This window comes from Ornithorhynchus anatinus, chromosome X5 (genome assembly GCF_004115215.2).
Source record: "Ornithorhynchus anatinus isolate Pmale09 chromosome X5, mOrnAna1.pri.v4, whole genome shotgun sequence".
NCBI lineage: Eukaryota > Metazoa > Chordata > Mammalia > Monotremata > Ornithorhynchidae > Ornithorhynchus > Ornithorhynchus anatinus.
In genome coordinates, this window is record NC_041753.1 from 54,514,726 (window position 1) to 54,531,085 (window position 16,360).

At 44.4% G+C, this 16,360-nt stretch overlaps 1 protein-coding gene across 5 annotated transcripts in view; it reads right to left on the minus strand.

Moving 5' to 3' along the window:
- Positions 1 to 15,489, minus strand: part of SMARCA2 (SWI/SNF related, matrix associated, actin dependent regulator of chromatin, subfamily a, member 2) — a 168,939-nt gene extending 153,450 nt beyond the window's left edge. For 2 of the 5 annotated variants that reach the window (XM_029056240.2, XM_029056235.2), the window contains exons 1-2: positions 13,139 to 13,310; positions 1,516 to 1,776 (exon numbers count right to left, since the gene is read on the minus strand). In XM_029056240.2, the coding sequence (XP_028912073.1) occupies positions 1,516 to 1,740 (225 nt within the window). In that variant the 5' untranslated portion in view covers positions 1,741 to 1,776; positions 13,139 to 13,310. Of the gene's footprint in view, positions 1 to 1,515; positions 1,777 to 13,138; positions 13,311 to 13,664; positions 13,744 to 14,701; positions 14,792 to 15,384 lie in introns of those variants that run through there. The other 3 variants (XM_029056236.2, XM_029056238.1, XM_029056239.2) reach the window with 3 other exon arrangements.
- Between the last annotated feature and the right edge of the window lie 871 nt (positions 15,490 to 16,360).

Genomic DNA, 16,360 nt, shown 5'->3' on the forward strand with positions numbered 1-16,360 from the left:
GAGGGATATTTGGTAATAAAGTAACAGGGCAGTAAACAAATTGAACCCAGCAAGAAAGAGAGCTCCACTGAGCAACCGGAGACGTGGAACTCCTAGCCACTACCAGCTTACACGGCTGATGTATACAGGGACTTCCTCTTCAACATGGGAATTATCTTCTTAAAGACCCTCTTGTTATAGGAATAATAAAAATCACAATAATATTAACGATGAATTCAATGGGAATTAACGGGTTGAGCGGGGAGGGCTCAAAGACACCATCACGACAGGCTATAGTGCATGTCTGTCACTACCAGAATAATATTACCTTTTTTTTTTTCATATAGGGCATTGCTTCTGCCAAAGCATTTTCCTGCCACTCACTGCTGTTTTACTGTATTATACGCTGTGAAGTTACAAAAAACAAACAAACCAAAAACGTACTGTAGAGAATGGCTGAGGCAGAGGCAGGGAAGTTTAGTGGCATCAAGCCAGGATCAAAACCATGAGCACAACCACTTCTTCCTACACCTCATCTAGTTGTGCCAACTTGTGGGTCACGCTAGACCAGAACAGATTCTATACCGAACAAAAAATATTCCCTAGTTCTTACATGGCACTATATCCAAATCGAGCAATCCAAGACCAAGTTAAAGCAGAACTGGGTGTTTGGTGTATGGTCAAGATGGAAGCAATCTAAAAGAAATTAATTATTTGAGAGTCCCACCTAATTGGCTAAGCATTCAAATGCTCATCAGTTAGTCAGCTTTTTCCTTTAAATGCTGAAATTCTCAAGTACCATAATTGTCAGTGAGAATGTTGTCAGCTTTTCGTTTGAGTCTGCCGGGAAGCTATAATTCTAAATTTGTGCCATCACAATCATTCCCACGGCAACAATCTGATGTCATAAGCAGATCAGCTGAAGATGCTGCAGGATTTGCAGGAGACAGAGCCTTAATTCAAAGCCCCAAAAAAGATACCCTACAAATAGTTTTGAAATGTATTTTGAGAAATTCCAGAAAAAAATTCAGACTAAAGCCTTTTCTTTCCATTTCACTCCAACAAAGCCATTGCCCTTTAAGAAGCAAAATTCTATTGTTAAAAAAAAAAAGAAGTTATAGTTAGTAGGCAAAAGGTTTTTCAGAGTTTTCCATGGAATGGCCAGATTTTTAACAGGCCTTGTAAAAATGATCTGGACTTCGCTGGAACGTACAACCTGATGCTCCAAACTAACCTGCCATCCATGACTCCCATGCCAAAACTTTCCCTGTTTAAAGCCGAAGAATACCGTCTAATTGCCAGAACTGTAGATTCAACCCAGGGTCCAAAGTTCCAGATTGGGCTTTTATGATCCGTATCCCATAACAAATGTTAAAGATTACCATGAATTTAGGTGGTATTTAAAATGACGTACAAGAAACAAAATATAACTCAATGCTCTTATGAGTTGGCAGTAGGAAAATCTTGTTTTTTGTCAGCCCAACTAAGCAGATATGACTCAGAAGTCACAGACCGAGGGGAAGTACATATTGTTACCTTATGCATTTGGTGCATGCCTTCTTGTGGAAAATCAGCAGACCCCATCGTTGGCAATGGATGTGGGGCACTTGGTGGTCCAGGACTTGGTCCCATCATGCTGTGAACTGATCCCGGTGACGGTCCTGGTCCTGGACTAGGTCCCAGAATCGGTCCAGGGGAGGGGCCTGGCCCTGGTGAAGGCCCAGGGTGAGGCATGGCGCCCGGATCCGTTGGGGTGGACATCTATCTCCCGTTTCTCTTCCAGACACCAGGGAAATGCTAGTTTGAAAAGAGAAAGAACATTTCTTAAATAAATTTAGGATCGGTGGTATCCAGCTAGTGGGACGGTTTATTGGTTAAAGCCATTTGCTTTTTTCTAACAAGTGCTACGTAGTGCAGGTCTATCCTGCACCAGGTGATGTCTCTCGCAAGACAAATAAGGGGAAAAAAATAAAAATTATAAATGATTTGATATCTGCAAGCCGCCGTCCAAAGATGCCAACTAATAAAATTCCAAAACAGCTCTCTAGAGAAAATCAACATCTAACTATTAGTAGAAACACAGGGAAGCTCAAAACTGCCATTACCATAGTCTTGTTTATTTTATGGTATTCACGGGCTGCCCCCTCACTTATTAGCCTTTGGTCACTTTTACAAAAACCATTTCCAAATTGAAAAACAATGGGCTCTGGCATTTACAACTCATTATGTATAATAATCTAAAAACAAAATCCATCCTCATAAATATTCAGGCATTAAAAAGCTCTCTAAGAGTTCCGGAATCCTATCCATTTCCTCAGTCAAGGTTCTAGATGTTCAAGAGAGAGGTCAGTCCCAGGGTAATCTACTCCTTCCTCCTCTTCCAAAACCTGAGCAAGAGTGGAAAAGGCGGTCTGGGAGAAAGGTCCCACTGTACTTATTTTGACCTCTCTAGTTCTAAATATTTTTATGTTTGATTCCCCCAATAAGAGTGTAATCTCCCTGTGCACGGGGAATGGGTCACTTCATCATTCTGTACTGCCCAAGCACCCAGTATCGTGCACCTCTCCAAGTGGGGCTCAATAAGTGCTACTACAACTATCGCCAGTTGGCTGAAAAAAGATTTTGTCATTAATCCCTGACCTACCCAGCAATCTTGGCCCCTTGGACGAAAAGTGAGCTGAGTGCAGCCGTGCTACTGTTCAAAATAGAAATGATCATGGTCCCATTTGACATGGCAATAGCACCCCGGTAAAGCTCCGCATAGCTCAACAGAACAGGGCCAGGCATGAACCAAGGACACAGAATTTGAACAGTCCAAAGAGAAATATTTAAATGGCATCTAACAGAGAAGACTGGCACTACTACTACTACTACTAATGATTGTACTACTAATAATTCTAATAATTCTGGTATTTGCTGAGCACTTTCTACCTGTCAAGCACTGTGCTTCAGGCACGTGAATCAAGCACTAGTGTAGATGACAAGATAATCAGGCCCCAGATAGGCTCATAGTATGTAGGAGGGAGAAAAGGTATTGAATCCCCACTTTGCAGATGGGAGAAGCGAGGCACAGAGAAGTTAAGTGCCTTGCCCAAAGTGACACAGCAGACTAATGGCGGAGCTGGGATTAGAACCCCTGTCCTCTGACGCCCAGGCCCATACTCCTTCTCTAATGGTGGCTGGTAACTGGCATTTTCTAGTCATCCTGGAAAACACAGCTACCCCAGAAACAAACAAAAAGACCAGAATGATATAAACAACAAAAACCCCATCAAATGAGGCAAACACAAGTATAATCTACTGCAAAATGATCATGGATGCGTTCTAAGCAGGGGTGCCAACTTCCCAATGTGAACAGGGGGGTAAACTGGGGTGGAGAAAGAGGAAGAAGGATGGGATGGGGGGTGGGGGTGAAGAATAAGAAGATACATTTGGAAGGGTGAGAGAATGCAGAGGGTTATTCTGCCAAAGTTTCTCTCACCCTCATCGGACTCCAGGGCCGAGCCGGAGGCTACTCTCACACCTAGATCCCATGAGGCAATCCCTGTGGCAGTGGTGGGGGAGAAGGTGGAACAGGGACAGTAGGAGAAATTCTGCAGGCACCAGGGGCAGACCCAGCGCCGTGGCCTGCTGGAACGGGGCAGACGAGTTGTGGCTGTCCACTCCGCCAAAAAAGCAGTGCCAATCCTATGGACGCAAAAGTCTCCCATGCAGCTGGGCACCCCTTACTCCAATCATTCAGTGGTATTTATTGAGCACTTACTGTGTGCAAAGCACATTCCAATAATAAACTGAAGCAGAAAAAAAAGAGGTGGCACTGGATTCACTTAGAGTTGCGGTTTTTTGCACAAAAGTAGAAAGTTGCTTCAAACATATTATCCCACTCCCCTTCACAACATCCCTATAAAATAGAGAAAAGTAGAGTTTCCCCCCATTTGATATTCAGGTAAAGTGAAGACCAGAAAGGCCTAATGACTTAGTTGGCTGAGCGTTTCAGTCACATCCTCACAGCTTGTTCGACCAGGGCTCTATCCACTAAATGAAGAATGCTATTTTCATAGACGTCCCCCGTTTTCTGGGGATTTGAGGGGCATAAAACTGAGCACGGACTATTTCCAGAACTTCCTGTACCCTGCAAATCCACAAAAGTAACGTGAGACTCCCTTTGGCCTGGGAGTCAAAGGAACTTGTTCTAACCCTGGGTAAATCACTTAACTTCTCAATGCCTCAGTTTCCTCCTCTGTAAAATGGGGATTCAATACCTGTTATCCCTCCTACTTAGACCTGTGAGTCCCAGGTGGGACCTGATTATCTTGTATCTACCTCAGCGCTTAATGCAGTGCTTGGCACATAATAAGCGCCTAACAAATACCCCAGTTATTATTATGATTATTACAAAAGCAGATCATCCCCAGCAACGAAGGAGGAAGGACTGCTTCTAAGCCAGATTCCTCTTAGTCTGTCTAGACACACCATCGGAGGCATAGTGCCCCTGGGCTGTGTGGAGGTCGGAGGAGAAGTCCTTCCAGGCAGTTTTTCTTCTCCCACTGTTGGGGCATTCTGTCCTCTTGACTTGAGCCAAGAGCACTTGTTCCCTGCCTCAAGCATGTCTCCCCATTCAGTGGGAACAGAAGGAGGCTGGCAAATGGGTGGCTCTCTCTGTCCCTACTGCTCCTGGAATGCTCTGCCCTCTACCAGAGGGTCCAATGCAGTAGAATAGGGATGGCGGCACCTCCTCCCCCAACTCTGCTCAGACACACCAGCTGAAGCTGGGAGCACCCTGAATTTGCCACCCCACTGCAAATCCGAGTGGATGTGGGTGTGGACATGTGTGTGTGTGTGCACGCGTGCATCTGTGGATGTGCATGCATGCAAGTATGCCCACACACATGCAAGAGCATAGTTGTCTGTGGAGTTTCTATCTGGCTGCATATGATATATTTTTTTTTCCCTTTTACAGCTCCATCTGGGTTTTTGAAGGCCCAAAGGAAAAATAATATCAGCAACAGCTCTGGACATGACCATACGGAGGTGAGGTCAGCAGAGGCACAAGCTTCAGTAGTTTATTTTTAGCAACTTTATTTCCCTTCTGGCTGAGATAGGGAAGGAATCTTAAGGGCAACCCATTTAATTGAAGTAATTTTATTTTATTTGTAAAATTCAAATTAGGGAGACCATAACGCTTGAAATGTATTACTACAAAGTTTTCACAAAAGCATTTTTAAAATATTGTGACATTAGTTTAGGACATATTTCACTACGTTGGTGTGAACTGGTATCTAAGACAAAATAGAGAATGACAGACTACTTTAGAGTGAATTAAAAGTTGTAACTAGCAGGGTTTTGCTTATCGAAAATGGAACTGGGAAAAACACAACTCAAGAGGTTTCTAAAACGACAGGAGAGTCTAGGGAGGGTATTATAGCCTTGAATTCACTGGAGAGCCAACTATTATTATTTATTCTATGTAATTATAAAACAAACGGAAGTAACTCCATTTCTATCCCACCCCTCAAACACACACATACACTCTCATTTTTCTAGTCTGCATTTAGAATTTAGGAGTCTGCTATCAATCAAGGGGTATTACAAGATTTAACACCCTTTCATGGATATCACAGTAATATACCCCTTCACTTTGTTTCCTTTTTTGAATTGTATTTCCTGTGGTAGAAAATGCATTAGGATATGGTAAGTCTAACTAAACCAGGCAGGCCCCAAATATTTATGTCTTATGTTTAACTTTATGTTGATAATTTCTAATGGTCCTTTGTTTCGTGTATACGATCCAGTAATATTTCTGCTCATGTTATCCCTTTGTCTTTGAATCTCATGGACCCTACAGATATTAAAATACAGCAATACCACCTAAGGATTTTTTTAAAGGCTCCAGCCTCCTGAAACCTTCAGGAATTCAGAGTTCTACTGCATTAACACCACTGTTCTGTACCGTAATAAGAGCTTCTTGGAGCTTAAAGCACTTTCAGACTTTATCTAATTAATTGTGGCAACATCCCCTTGATACAGGTAAAGTCATTATCACCACTGAATACAAGGTGGCACAGGGGTATAGGTAAGTTTCATAACTTGCACAAGATTACATCAAAGGTAATGGAAAAAGCTGAAAATACAGCTTCTCCACACTCCCCAGGCTAGGGCAAAGCCAAACCCGTTGGGAACAAGTTGGACAACTATCTGATAGGGCCATTTTGAACTGGGGAGGCCTTGTGCAATATCTGGAGCATTGCCAGTCCAGAAGTGAAGTGAGCCCGGGCCAAAATAGAAGCGGGGCCATGTCGTAATCCCAGAGAATGTCATGGCCCGTGTGGGATAGTGTCACAAAGTTGTGGCTGTCCCCTGGGTCTACGATATTTAGTCCCAAACACTCCATGAGATGACCACTGTCCAATGCAGTGGCCCCAGAATATATAAACCATATCGACCATCTACCCATCCTCAGCACGTCCGTTCTATAAATCTATTCAATCATTTATTTTGGATTACTCAGTTTGAAAACACTTCTATGTCTTTTTCTTCCATTGGAGCGTAAGCTCCTTGTGGGCAGGGAACGTAGAGCGTAAAAGCTGCCACTACTATTACTGCTACTATATCTTTACGTCCTCTTAGCATTTTGTTTGATCTCTCTGGATGAGGCTGTCGACAGTCTTCCCCACCCCCCAACTATTTTTAGACCGGGAGTCCTCTGAGAGGCAGGGACCATGTATTCCTTCCCAGGGCTTAGTACCCAGAATGTGCTTAATAAATAAATCAGTCCTACTGCTACTTAGGACCCCATAACACCGCTCCTGAATGTGTGTGTGTGTGTGTGTGTGTGTGTGTGTGTGTGTTGGGGGGGAAGGGGAGGAGAGAAGGGGAAACCAGGAAGAGTAGGGAGTTACTGTAGAGACATTCTAAAGTGAAAGGAGCATTGGTTGGCAGGTATTTACTAAGCAGGAGAGGTGGTATTTAAAGCTTAAAGAAAGAAAAACAGGTTATATAACAATGAAGGAGGAAAATAAACTTGGGAAGCACTGCTCTAAAGACTCCGCTGCATAATCACTGCCCTAAACTAGCTCCTTCCCCTTTATCTTCCCTGAACCCTTACTTCAGTAGATACTCTCTTTTTACTTATTATTTCCCTATTTTACAAAGAAAGCGAAGGTTAACGGGAAACCAGCAAGAGAACCTAGAACTACAATGGCCTAAATCTACTCAGAGAAACAACACAATCTCTTTACAAAGCTTACTGGTCCTTTTTAATAGTATGTTGATGTAGGAGATCAATGGTTCAAGGATATGTGAGTAAATAAAGACCTCTTTTAATTCAAAACGTTCAAAATACTCTCCCACTCTCTCTCGGCTTCCTTTAAAAAATATACTTGGTAGCCTATAACAACTAATTGACCATGTATCCATTAAAATTGGGTGAAACCACCAAATCACAAAATGATCACCACAATTCTTTAATGGGATTTGTTAAATGCTTACTATGTGCCAAGCACTGAACTAAGCACTGGGGTAGCGACAAGACAATCAGACTGTACATAGTCCCTGTCCCACATGTGGCTCACAGTCTAGGAGGAAGTCTCAGAGGGGAATATACATACAAGAATGGCCAAAACTTTTCTCTCAGAGCTGGAAGTTAGGAATTTTATGTGGTGGTTACCATTACTGCTGCTGTCCAAGATGTTTGTGTATGTAAAGACTTGAACTTCTATAGTTGACTCTATATGACTTTCAATTACCTATAACGGTACTTAAAAAAGGCCAAGATTAAGAATGCATGGTTCTAACAAAGCTCCATTAAAAGCAAATAGCTACAACTCCCTCACATAAGACTCCATGTAGTTTCAATATCCAAAAAAAACCAAAACAGTTTCCAACTCTCATTCAAGACAACAAATTAGAACATCCTCTGTTGCATTCAAGTAAAATTAGACTGCCTTGGGAGCCCATTCTAGCAGGAGTGAGATCTGGCAATACCTCTGAAGCTTTACTGTTCAAAACAAAAGATAACAACAAGCCACCACAGGGGCTAATTAGTCCCTTATGATCCTAAAGCCCTGCCTCAAAAGGATCCTTGATTTTAAGATGATCACCCCTGCAGACCCCATACTCTGCCTCTCAGATACCATGCTCTATCAGTAATCCAAACCAATCCAATGCAAAGATGTATTTTGGGACCGAGAAGTATCTAGAGGGGAAATAGTTTGAGGGTATTTACAAGGCTAGAAATGCAAGCAACTGAAGATGGAGCCTCTTTGCGGAGCCTTTCCCACTATCACAGAGCTCAGACCCAATGCTGTAGCAATCCACTTAGTTATCAAACATTAAACGATTACTACCACTCCTAAGATAGACAAGATTAAAAAGAAACTTCTTTGCAATTAACGAAAGTACCTCAGATAGCTCCACAGACCAACACCATGACATATAGCTCATGTATTACACGTACTTAGACCTGTCTTATGCAAAATTATGCTAAAATCCCCTTTCAAAGACTTCAAAATGATTTTGGGTGCTCCTAACAATTAACTGACAACAGCTCCACCTTTATTTATGCGGTAAGAAACACCATACATACACACACACACACATATATATATATACACACACACATCAGTAATATATGTATACACACACATCCGTAAATATATGTACACACACATATTTGTCATCTTATGCCATCGCATCATCTTCAACACACACATACACACAAACATACATACATGTAAATTGAACATATGGAACCTAAGTCATCTTCATCAGTGGTATTTACTGAGCACTTACTACGTACAGAGCACTGTACTCAGGCACTTGGGAAAGTGAAAATAAGTCATAAAAAAAAGTGTTCCTACTGCAAAAGCCAACCATGACATGCTGAATGCACTGAGTGCACAATGGCACACCCTTGATATGCACAATACCCGTAGTCTACAACAGGTAGAGGCAGGAATTCAAGGTCTGCAAGAATTAACCTTTGGTGTATATTTCTGCTATGTGTGGCAAATGCTTCAAATATTAAAATGCCAGTCATCTGAAAGAGATCTGTACTCCGATCATATCTGGCAAGATAAAAAATGTTATTATAGGAAGCAAGTTACAATGAGCTGTTCATCAGCTTAAAGAATTCACCTAAAAATCATAAAACCACCAAGAGAGCAGTCGAAGAGGTTACCTTCTCAAATGAACACTTTCTGAATACTAAAAATGTAAAAGGGGAGTAGTCACATGGCTTAAAGTTCTCAAGAATGCACAAAATTCAGTCGCCTGGAAATAAAATGGTAATGGAGGTTACCAACAGAGTATTTCCAGAGCACATTTTAATGAGTGAACAAAGCAGCAGCTCATCACAAACAGAATTCACCAATATCGCCACATTGGAAATGCACATCTCAGATGCAAGAAAAACAGAACGGTACTACTAAATGCAAACACATGCAATTCAGCTTGGAAGAATGTATTAAAGACTGATGTCGTGATGCAAATAAACAGCATGGGCGCTATTTTTCAAAAAAGTAATCATAATGATTTCCAGTTCAAGAACAATGACCATGAAAAATTACTTTCAGTTCTCATCTGTAAATTGCAAGCAAAAACATTCTAAGTTCTTTATTCTGGAAGTTGAATTACGTGGTTCAATGTTGCCAATACTGTACGCTTTTGTGTATGCACATAGATACAGAGGTAGTTTTTCCTCCATTCTCATTTGTATATACATAGGTACACACACATGAAATAATACCATGTTTAAAAAATTACAATTCCATTCATATTTGACCCCAAACCACAATAGAAATACTGTGTTAAAAGATAAAGAACATGTCCTAGGGATACTTTCTTTCTGAAGAGGTTACTAATGATATTTTTTGCATTTTTAACATTCCAAAATGTGAAAATATACAATTGTTACAAATTCTGGAAGCACTTGGCAGAGAATTTTTGCACTCAGTAGGCACTCAGTGAATACCACTGACTCAAGAGGGCCAGTTTCCAAATACACCAACCCACTGCTCTCATACCTTTCACTTTTAAGAGTTTCTGGACGTTGAAATCTTTAACAAACACTTCTTATTATGAAACATTACACTACTTAAAAACTCTGTATAACTCCTTGGCCTCTAGAGGAAAGGTGCTATACTATTTTTTAATCAAAAAAGCAAATGGGAGTAAAGTTGGAACATTTTCAAACTGTAAAATTATTGGGTCGCATAGCATATATTTTAATAATGTGCTACATATCTTATCATGCACTGGGAGATGTACCTTCAGGACCAAGCAATGCACCTAAATTACTACTGTCTATTCCCGATGAAAGAAGTAAGCATACTCTAACTACAGACTATTTCAAGTTCGCTCACCACTAAGGCTGCATTTGGAGTTTGCACACTTCCCACTAAACCACCATTACAGGTGGTCTTATCCCCCCTATCTAAGGAGTGTAGACTGTTTCTTGGCTTCACTAAATGATGGGAGATGAAAATGTCTTTGATGGGAGATTAAATGTCTTCAGTCTGTTCTTTTCAAAGATACCAACTCAACTTCCTTTATGTGTCAAAAAAACGCAGTCTACATCACAGAATCCATTTTTAATGGGAGAGACGAAATATCGGGTGAAACGAGGGATTACTAAAAAAGAGGAGAGGAGATAAAACCGAAGAAGTCAACCACCGGTTTACAAATCTACCTTTTGCTTATTGAGAGAACCCTCACTCGAGTCTCCTGTGAAGGGGCAGGGTGGCGAGGGGATGGGGGACTGGAGAGAGGAGGGGGAAGAGAGGGAAATGTGCTCCCCTGAGGGAAAAGAGCTGTAGCCTTCAAGCATAGCACATCTCCCAACGCCATCCATTTTATGCATCTAATTTACCAATGACCTCTTTTAAAATCATTTTACCATGCAGAGAGTATGAAAACTACTAGTCATTTATCAGGTCCTGTAGCCTATCATTCATCTCTCCATGTATTTGATTTTGCTGTAAAGTAACCTTAGCACTAGATTTGTGATAATTCAACCATTTTCATGGCAATGTGTCAAAGTGTCGTAAACAGAATTATTACTTCTCTGGAGGACCGAGCAGCTGGCCTAGAAGAGAGTGGGGGGGGGGAGGGGGGAAATGTCTCATTTATCCACAGCTATCTTCCAAAAAATGGCTAAAAAGAAGAAAATACTGGGTAAGATTACTTTAATAGATTTTATCATTTTCTTTGTTGCAATTCTGCTTCAAAGCTAGATTCTTCCCCTTACAATGGAACACTTACAGAACAGCAACATACTTGGAACCTTAATCATTTAATGGAAGAAATGAGCCATACCTGGAGGCTGGGGGCTGGACTAAATCTCTCCTGAGGTCTGTTTCGACTCTATGGTACTGCAGCTTCTAATCTCAACTTCAAAGTTAGATATAAACTTTGAAATCAATATCTGGAAAGGTGTTATTTTTCCAGTTGTACTTTGTCAAGATTATAATAGAATTCCGACATTAACAATACACAATACTAGCTGGCGTGCCTTTTTTTTTTTGTCAGTCTCAGACCTCAGGAGTTGGTCAAAGCACTTTTCAAACTTGACAAGAAATGCTCACAAACCACTTTGGAAATGAACAAAAGAAAAGATCTGAGACGACTTTGAACACACTCTTGTGGTGCATATTTTCTATGAAACCCCACGGTAATGCTAGTCCTGAAGCTGGGATGTAATTCAGGAGAGAAAGACTGCATTTAATGAAGCATTACATTCACCTCTGTCAATCTCACATGTGTTACATGACACTTTGAATTTATTTTAAAATGCTCATTACCAATAAAGTCTTTTTTGCTTGATGCCACTGACAGAGGAGATGGACTCTATGATCTATCAGGCCTTTTCATTCTCACTATTATGATCTCCATTACTTCAAACATAAAAACTGCCTCTAATCTTGTCCTCCTGGTACATTTTTTTGAGTGACAAACGGGCTCAAAGGGAAAAAAAAAAGTCAGAGAGGAATAATAGGGCAATTAGGTTCCCAAAAAGAAAGTGTGTCTCAATTTGCATAACAATGCATCAACTCCCACATCCAAAGCTACCACACCTCCCAACACAGACCTAGTATGTTAGAAGTAGCCTGGAAGTCTGGCTCTACATTCAGCGATCCAGGCGGGCAGCAGGGAAATCTCCCTGAAGAGACAGCATTAAAATGTGACATGCTCCATCTACATTTTGGGTCGAGGCTGGTCGCAATGGATAGTTGTCAACGCGTTCAGATACAAAAATCCTGGTGGTAGTTGTTGCATCAATCGGGTAATCTTTCCATGCACGTTTGAAGGCAGGCAGGCAGGGGGTAAGTTTCTGGCTTAAAAAAAAAAATGGACTGATGATCCCAAATGAATGGGGTAAACGATGGCAAAAGTCACCTCCAGTGGAAGCAATTTTAATTAAGATGTAAAGGATTTCACTTCTACCATCGGTACCCTTGGGCGTTTTATTTAAACTCTCTCTAATTTATTTATTGTCTTATGTTTATGCCTGATGTTTATGCGAATGCCTAAGAATCTACGCCATCCTCAATTGGGGGATAACGATGGCACCAGTCCATAAAATAATGATCCCGAGTCGTGAAAACCCATCGGACTGGCCAAAGACAGCAATTCTGAAAAACTCTGGGCTCGAAGTTACATAAACAAATGGAAAAATACACCATGTGTTTAATACACACTTGCACTTAAAATTACATAACACGCAGCTTGTCCTTACCAATCTCTCTTTCTCCCTCCCCATAATCCTCCGTCCTTAAATGAAATGAAAATGTTTGGGAGAGAAAACAGTGCACTTGGTGTAGCAATCGGTATTCCCTGCGTGAGTCCCACAAGAGTTTGGAGCATATTTAGGCCCGAAGTTCGGATCTGTACAGCCCGGGGCATTCGATCTCCAAATACTGTACACACAGACCGCGAGAAAAGGCAGACAGGCAACAGTAATCACATTGCGCAGAGCCATATTCTCTCCCCCACCCCACCCCCCCCCCCCCCTCGCTGGAAAGTTTTCTACCCAATCGATCGGACCAGAACAAGATCATTTTCTCGTCGTACTTTTCCGAGAGGGAGAAAAGGGGAGCAAAGCGAGAAGGGGGAAGAGAGATCGCTTTAAGCCTCGACCCCGATCGGTGCAAGTCCCCCTTACCTGGAGGAAGTGAAACAAAAAAAGGCAGCAGAGCCGTCTGTCGGGGTGGGTGAATGTTGTGATCGGAGAGAGCTGAGCGATGAGGAGCATATTTCAAGTGAGCTCTAGGCCTGTCTCTCCCCAGCTGCTGCCTCCCTCCCTCTCGTCATGTCATAACGATCAAACATGTCTGTGTGTGTGTGTGTGTGTGTGTGTTTCGTTGCTGTGACTTCCTGATTCTCTGCTGATCGCACACAGAAAACCCCCACCAACCACCACCACCAAACCTCGCCTCTTCCTCTCCGGGCTCCGACTCAAGCACTGGGAGGGACGAAGGGAGGGGGAGCAAAGCCGCCGGCCTCCTCCTCCTGCTGCTCCAGTCTCAAACACCAAACACACAGGCATACACACACACACACACCACACACGCGTGCGAGCAGCAACCGAGAGAAACTGTAACATTAGCTGCAAGGACCTGCCCCCCTCCCGTCTCTCCACCTTACTTATCTGCCCTGCCAAACTTTTTCTACCACCTATTCAGACTCACCTCCGGGGGTCGGGCTGTCGAAGCCCCCTAGCTCCAAAAGGCAAGCGGGCTGACTGTCTTCTTAACTTCGAAACGAAAGTCTATGTGGGAGGGCACCGGGGCCAAAGCGACTTCTCCGGGTATACCGGAAATAATGGCAAACTCTTGGGGCCGGGGAGCGGGGTTTGGGGTTTTGTTGTTTTTTTTTTTTCTAACTAGTCGCCAACGCATGTCCGGGCCCCTTGCGAGGGGAAAGCACCCGGAGGCCAAGCAGGTTGCACCCTGGCTTAGAGGCGGGCAGAGTCGGGGACAGGCTGCCTTAAGGAGGTGAATCGCGACACCTTTCCAGTTGGCGTGACCGTGTTTTGCAACGCAACCGGGAGGAGGAAAGAAAAAGACCGAAAAGCAGCAACATAACCCAAGCCAGATCGGGCCGGCGGAAAAGCAAAACTCCCAAACGCAAGGGGGTGAGCGGCGTCCAGCTGGGGTCGAAGACCCAGTTCTCTCCTCCCTCCGCCCCCTCTCCCCCCAGGCCTCTCCGACCCTGAACCTGGCCCGCGTGCGATGTCGGTGACAGACGGGGCGATTATCCGGATCATGGCCTCCTCGGCTATGCTGCTTAACGCCGCCGCCTTTCCGACCAACTCCTTTTTCGCACGCACTTAAAAGGTCCGCTCCCCCCACTGCCCCTGACATTGAAACGGAGCGTCTGCGACCTCTCCCCGGCCTGAACCCACATGACTCCCAAGAAGAGCGGGGTGCGGGACGGTAACTGCGGCGGCCACCTCCGGCTGCGCGGCCGGGGCCGGACACGCTCAACTTCGACATTGAATACCAGTCGCCCCGGCACCGCTACCACCCGCCGCCCGCCACATGCGCCATCCCGAACCCCCGCGGCAACTAAACCGGGAGACCCGGCGAGCGGCGGGGGGAGAGAGAGGGGTGCGATCCTCCGGCACTCCTCCACGCAGTTTTCGAACCCCGAAATGCACGCCCGTCGTTCCATCATTTGGGGGAAGGGGCCGGAGGAAACGCTGAAGGAGACGAGTCCAACATACCGCCCCAGTCGCCGCCGCCGCCGCGAGCTGAGCTTCGTTCGGCTCCTCCGTCTGTTGCTGATTCTGAGCTATTTCTGTCTCCGCGGCTTGCGGGAACCCTTTTATTTTAACTGGTGCCCCGAAAAAAAAAAACCCAGCAGCGGCTAGCTCTCGAGACGCTTTCTCCCCCGAACTGTTACTACGATGATTCCTCATTAGAAACTAGCCCGTTTGTACTCTTCCCCCCACTCTCGCCCCAACGCTTTTAAGAAAAAAATGCAACCTTGCCCCAGTGCGTTGTTGTGGTGTGTTGCGACCGTGAGTTGCCTGTGCGTCGCCGACTTGGTTGGTATTCAGGAGCAAAGCTTCTCGGCCCCCTCTTTCCCCCCTCCGCCCATTAAGAAGTAATTATTAACGTTATTATTAGAAAATGATTCTCGTGAAACTTTCCCTCCTCCCTCCTCTCCCACTACCCATCCAACAGCTGACGTTTTCCATTTCACTTGGGGGCGTTGGAGTGTTGGGGTTGCTTTTTTTTGGGGGGGGTATTTGTTTGGGTCGCCGTGAAGGTGCAATAGATCGTAATCGTGATAATAACGACTAAATGAGGGTGCAGGTTGAGTGCGTGCTGGAGGTGGTGCGACAGCCGCTGCTGCGGGAGAAGGGGGGAGGGAAAGGAGAAAGGAGTTGTAAGTTATATTTACCTTGCTTGTGAAGAGTGTGCTGTATGGATCTCTCCCGCTCTGACTCACCCAGAGTACAGAAACGGAGGTAGAGGACTAGATTATGAATATGACTTCATTGATGACAGCCATCCCCTCCTCTTCCTAAATTCTGACTCCGCCTCCTTATTTGGTCCAAATCCCGCCCTGCCGACACCACGGGCTCCGGAAGAGGCCCTCCGGTTGGCTGGGGGGACGAGCCCGCCCGCCCGTCCGCCGCCCGATTGAAGGGAACCCGCTGTCGATCACCGCCTCCTCCTTACTTGGAGAGGAAGGCGGGGGGAGGAGGAGGAGGTGTAGAAGAATGTGGATAGAGACGGATCTACTGTATGAGTGTGGGCATGTGTGCCTAAAAAGGCGCCTGCTTCTGCCCGTGTTCGTACATGCACTAAATATATTGTGCAGGGCAGACCGAGCTCGTCTGACTTTCTTATCCCCTCTCTTTGGGGTATTTTGATTTTGTTTCCCCCTCTGACTCATTTAGCGACCCGAAGGGGAGGCGATGAGAGAGAGAGAGATCGGGCAGCGAGCGTAATAGGTGGTAGTAGTTTGGGGCGGGGGGTAGATGAAGAAGGTGCTGGAATTTAACCGTGCATGTGCCTGCCAGTGCCAGCCTGCAGAGAGGGAGGGGGAAGAGGAGAAGTGGTGATTAGGAGGAGGGCTCCGAGTTGCACCACAGGCTGTTTGTTGCGCTGTTGATGAGGGGGAAAAAACGGGCATTGTCATGCCTGCTGAAACTCTTTACCTCCCCCACCCCCTCCTTTTCTCTCTCTCTCTCTCTCCCCTCAACTGTAATTAGAAATCTGCCTTTCGGTAGAGGGGGAAGGAGGTTTTAAGGAACATTCCAACCAGATCCGCCTTTCCACGCAGCGGGCTGTACATTTCCAAATGCCAGAAAGGACAGTAAACGAGGATGCAATGCTAATAAGTAGTGGTCCAGAAAACCTCTGTTCTGGGA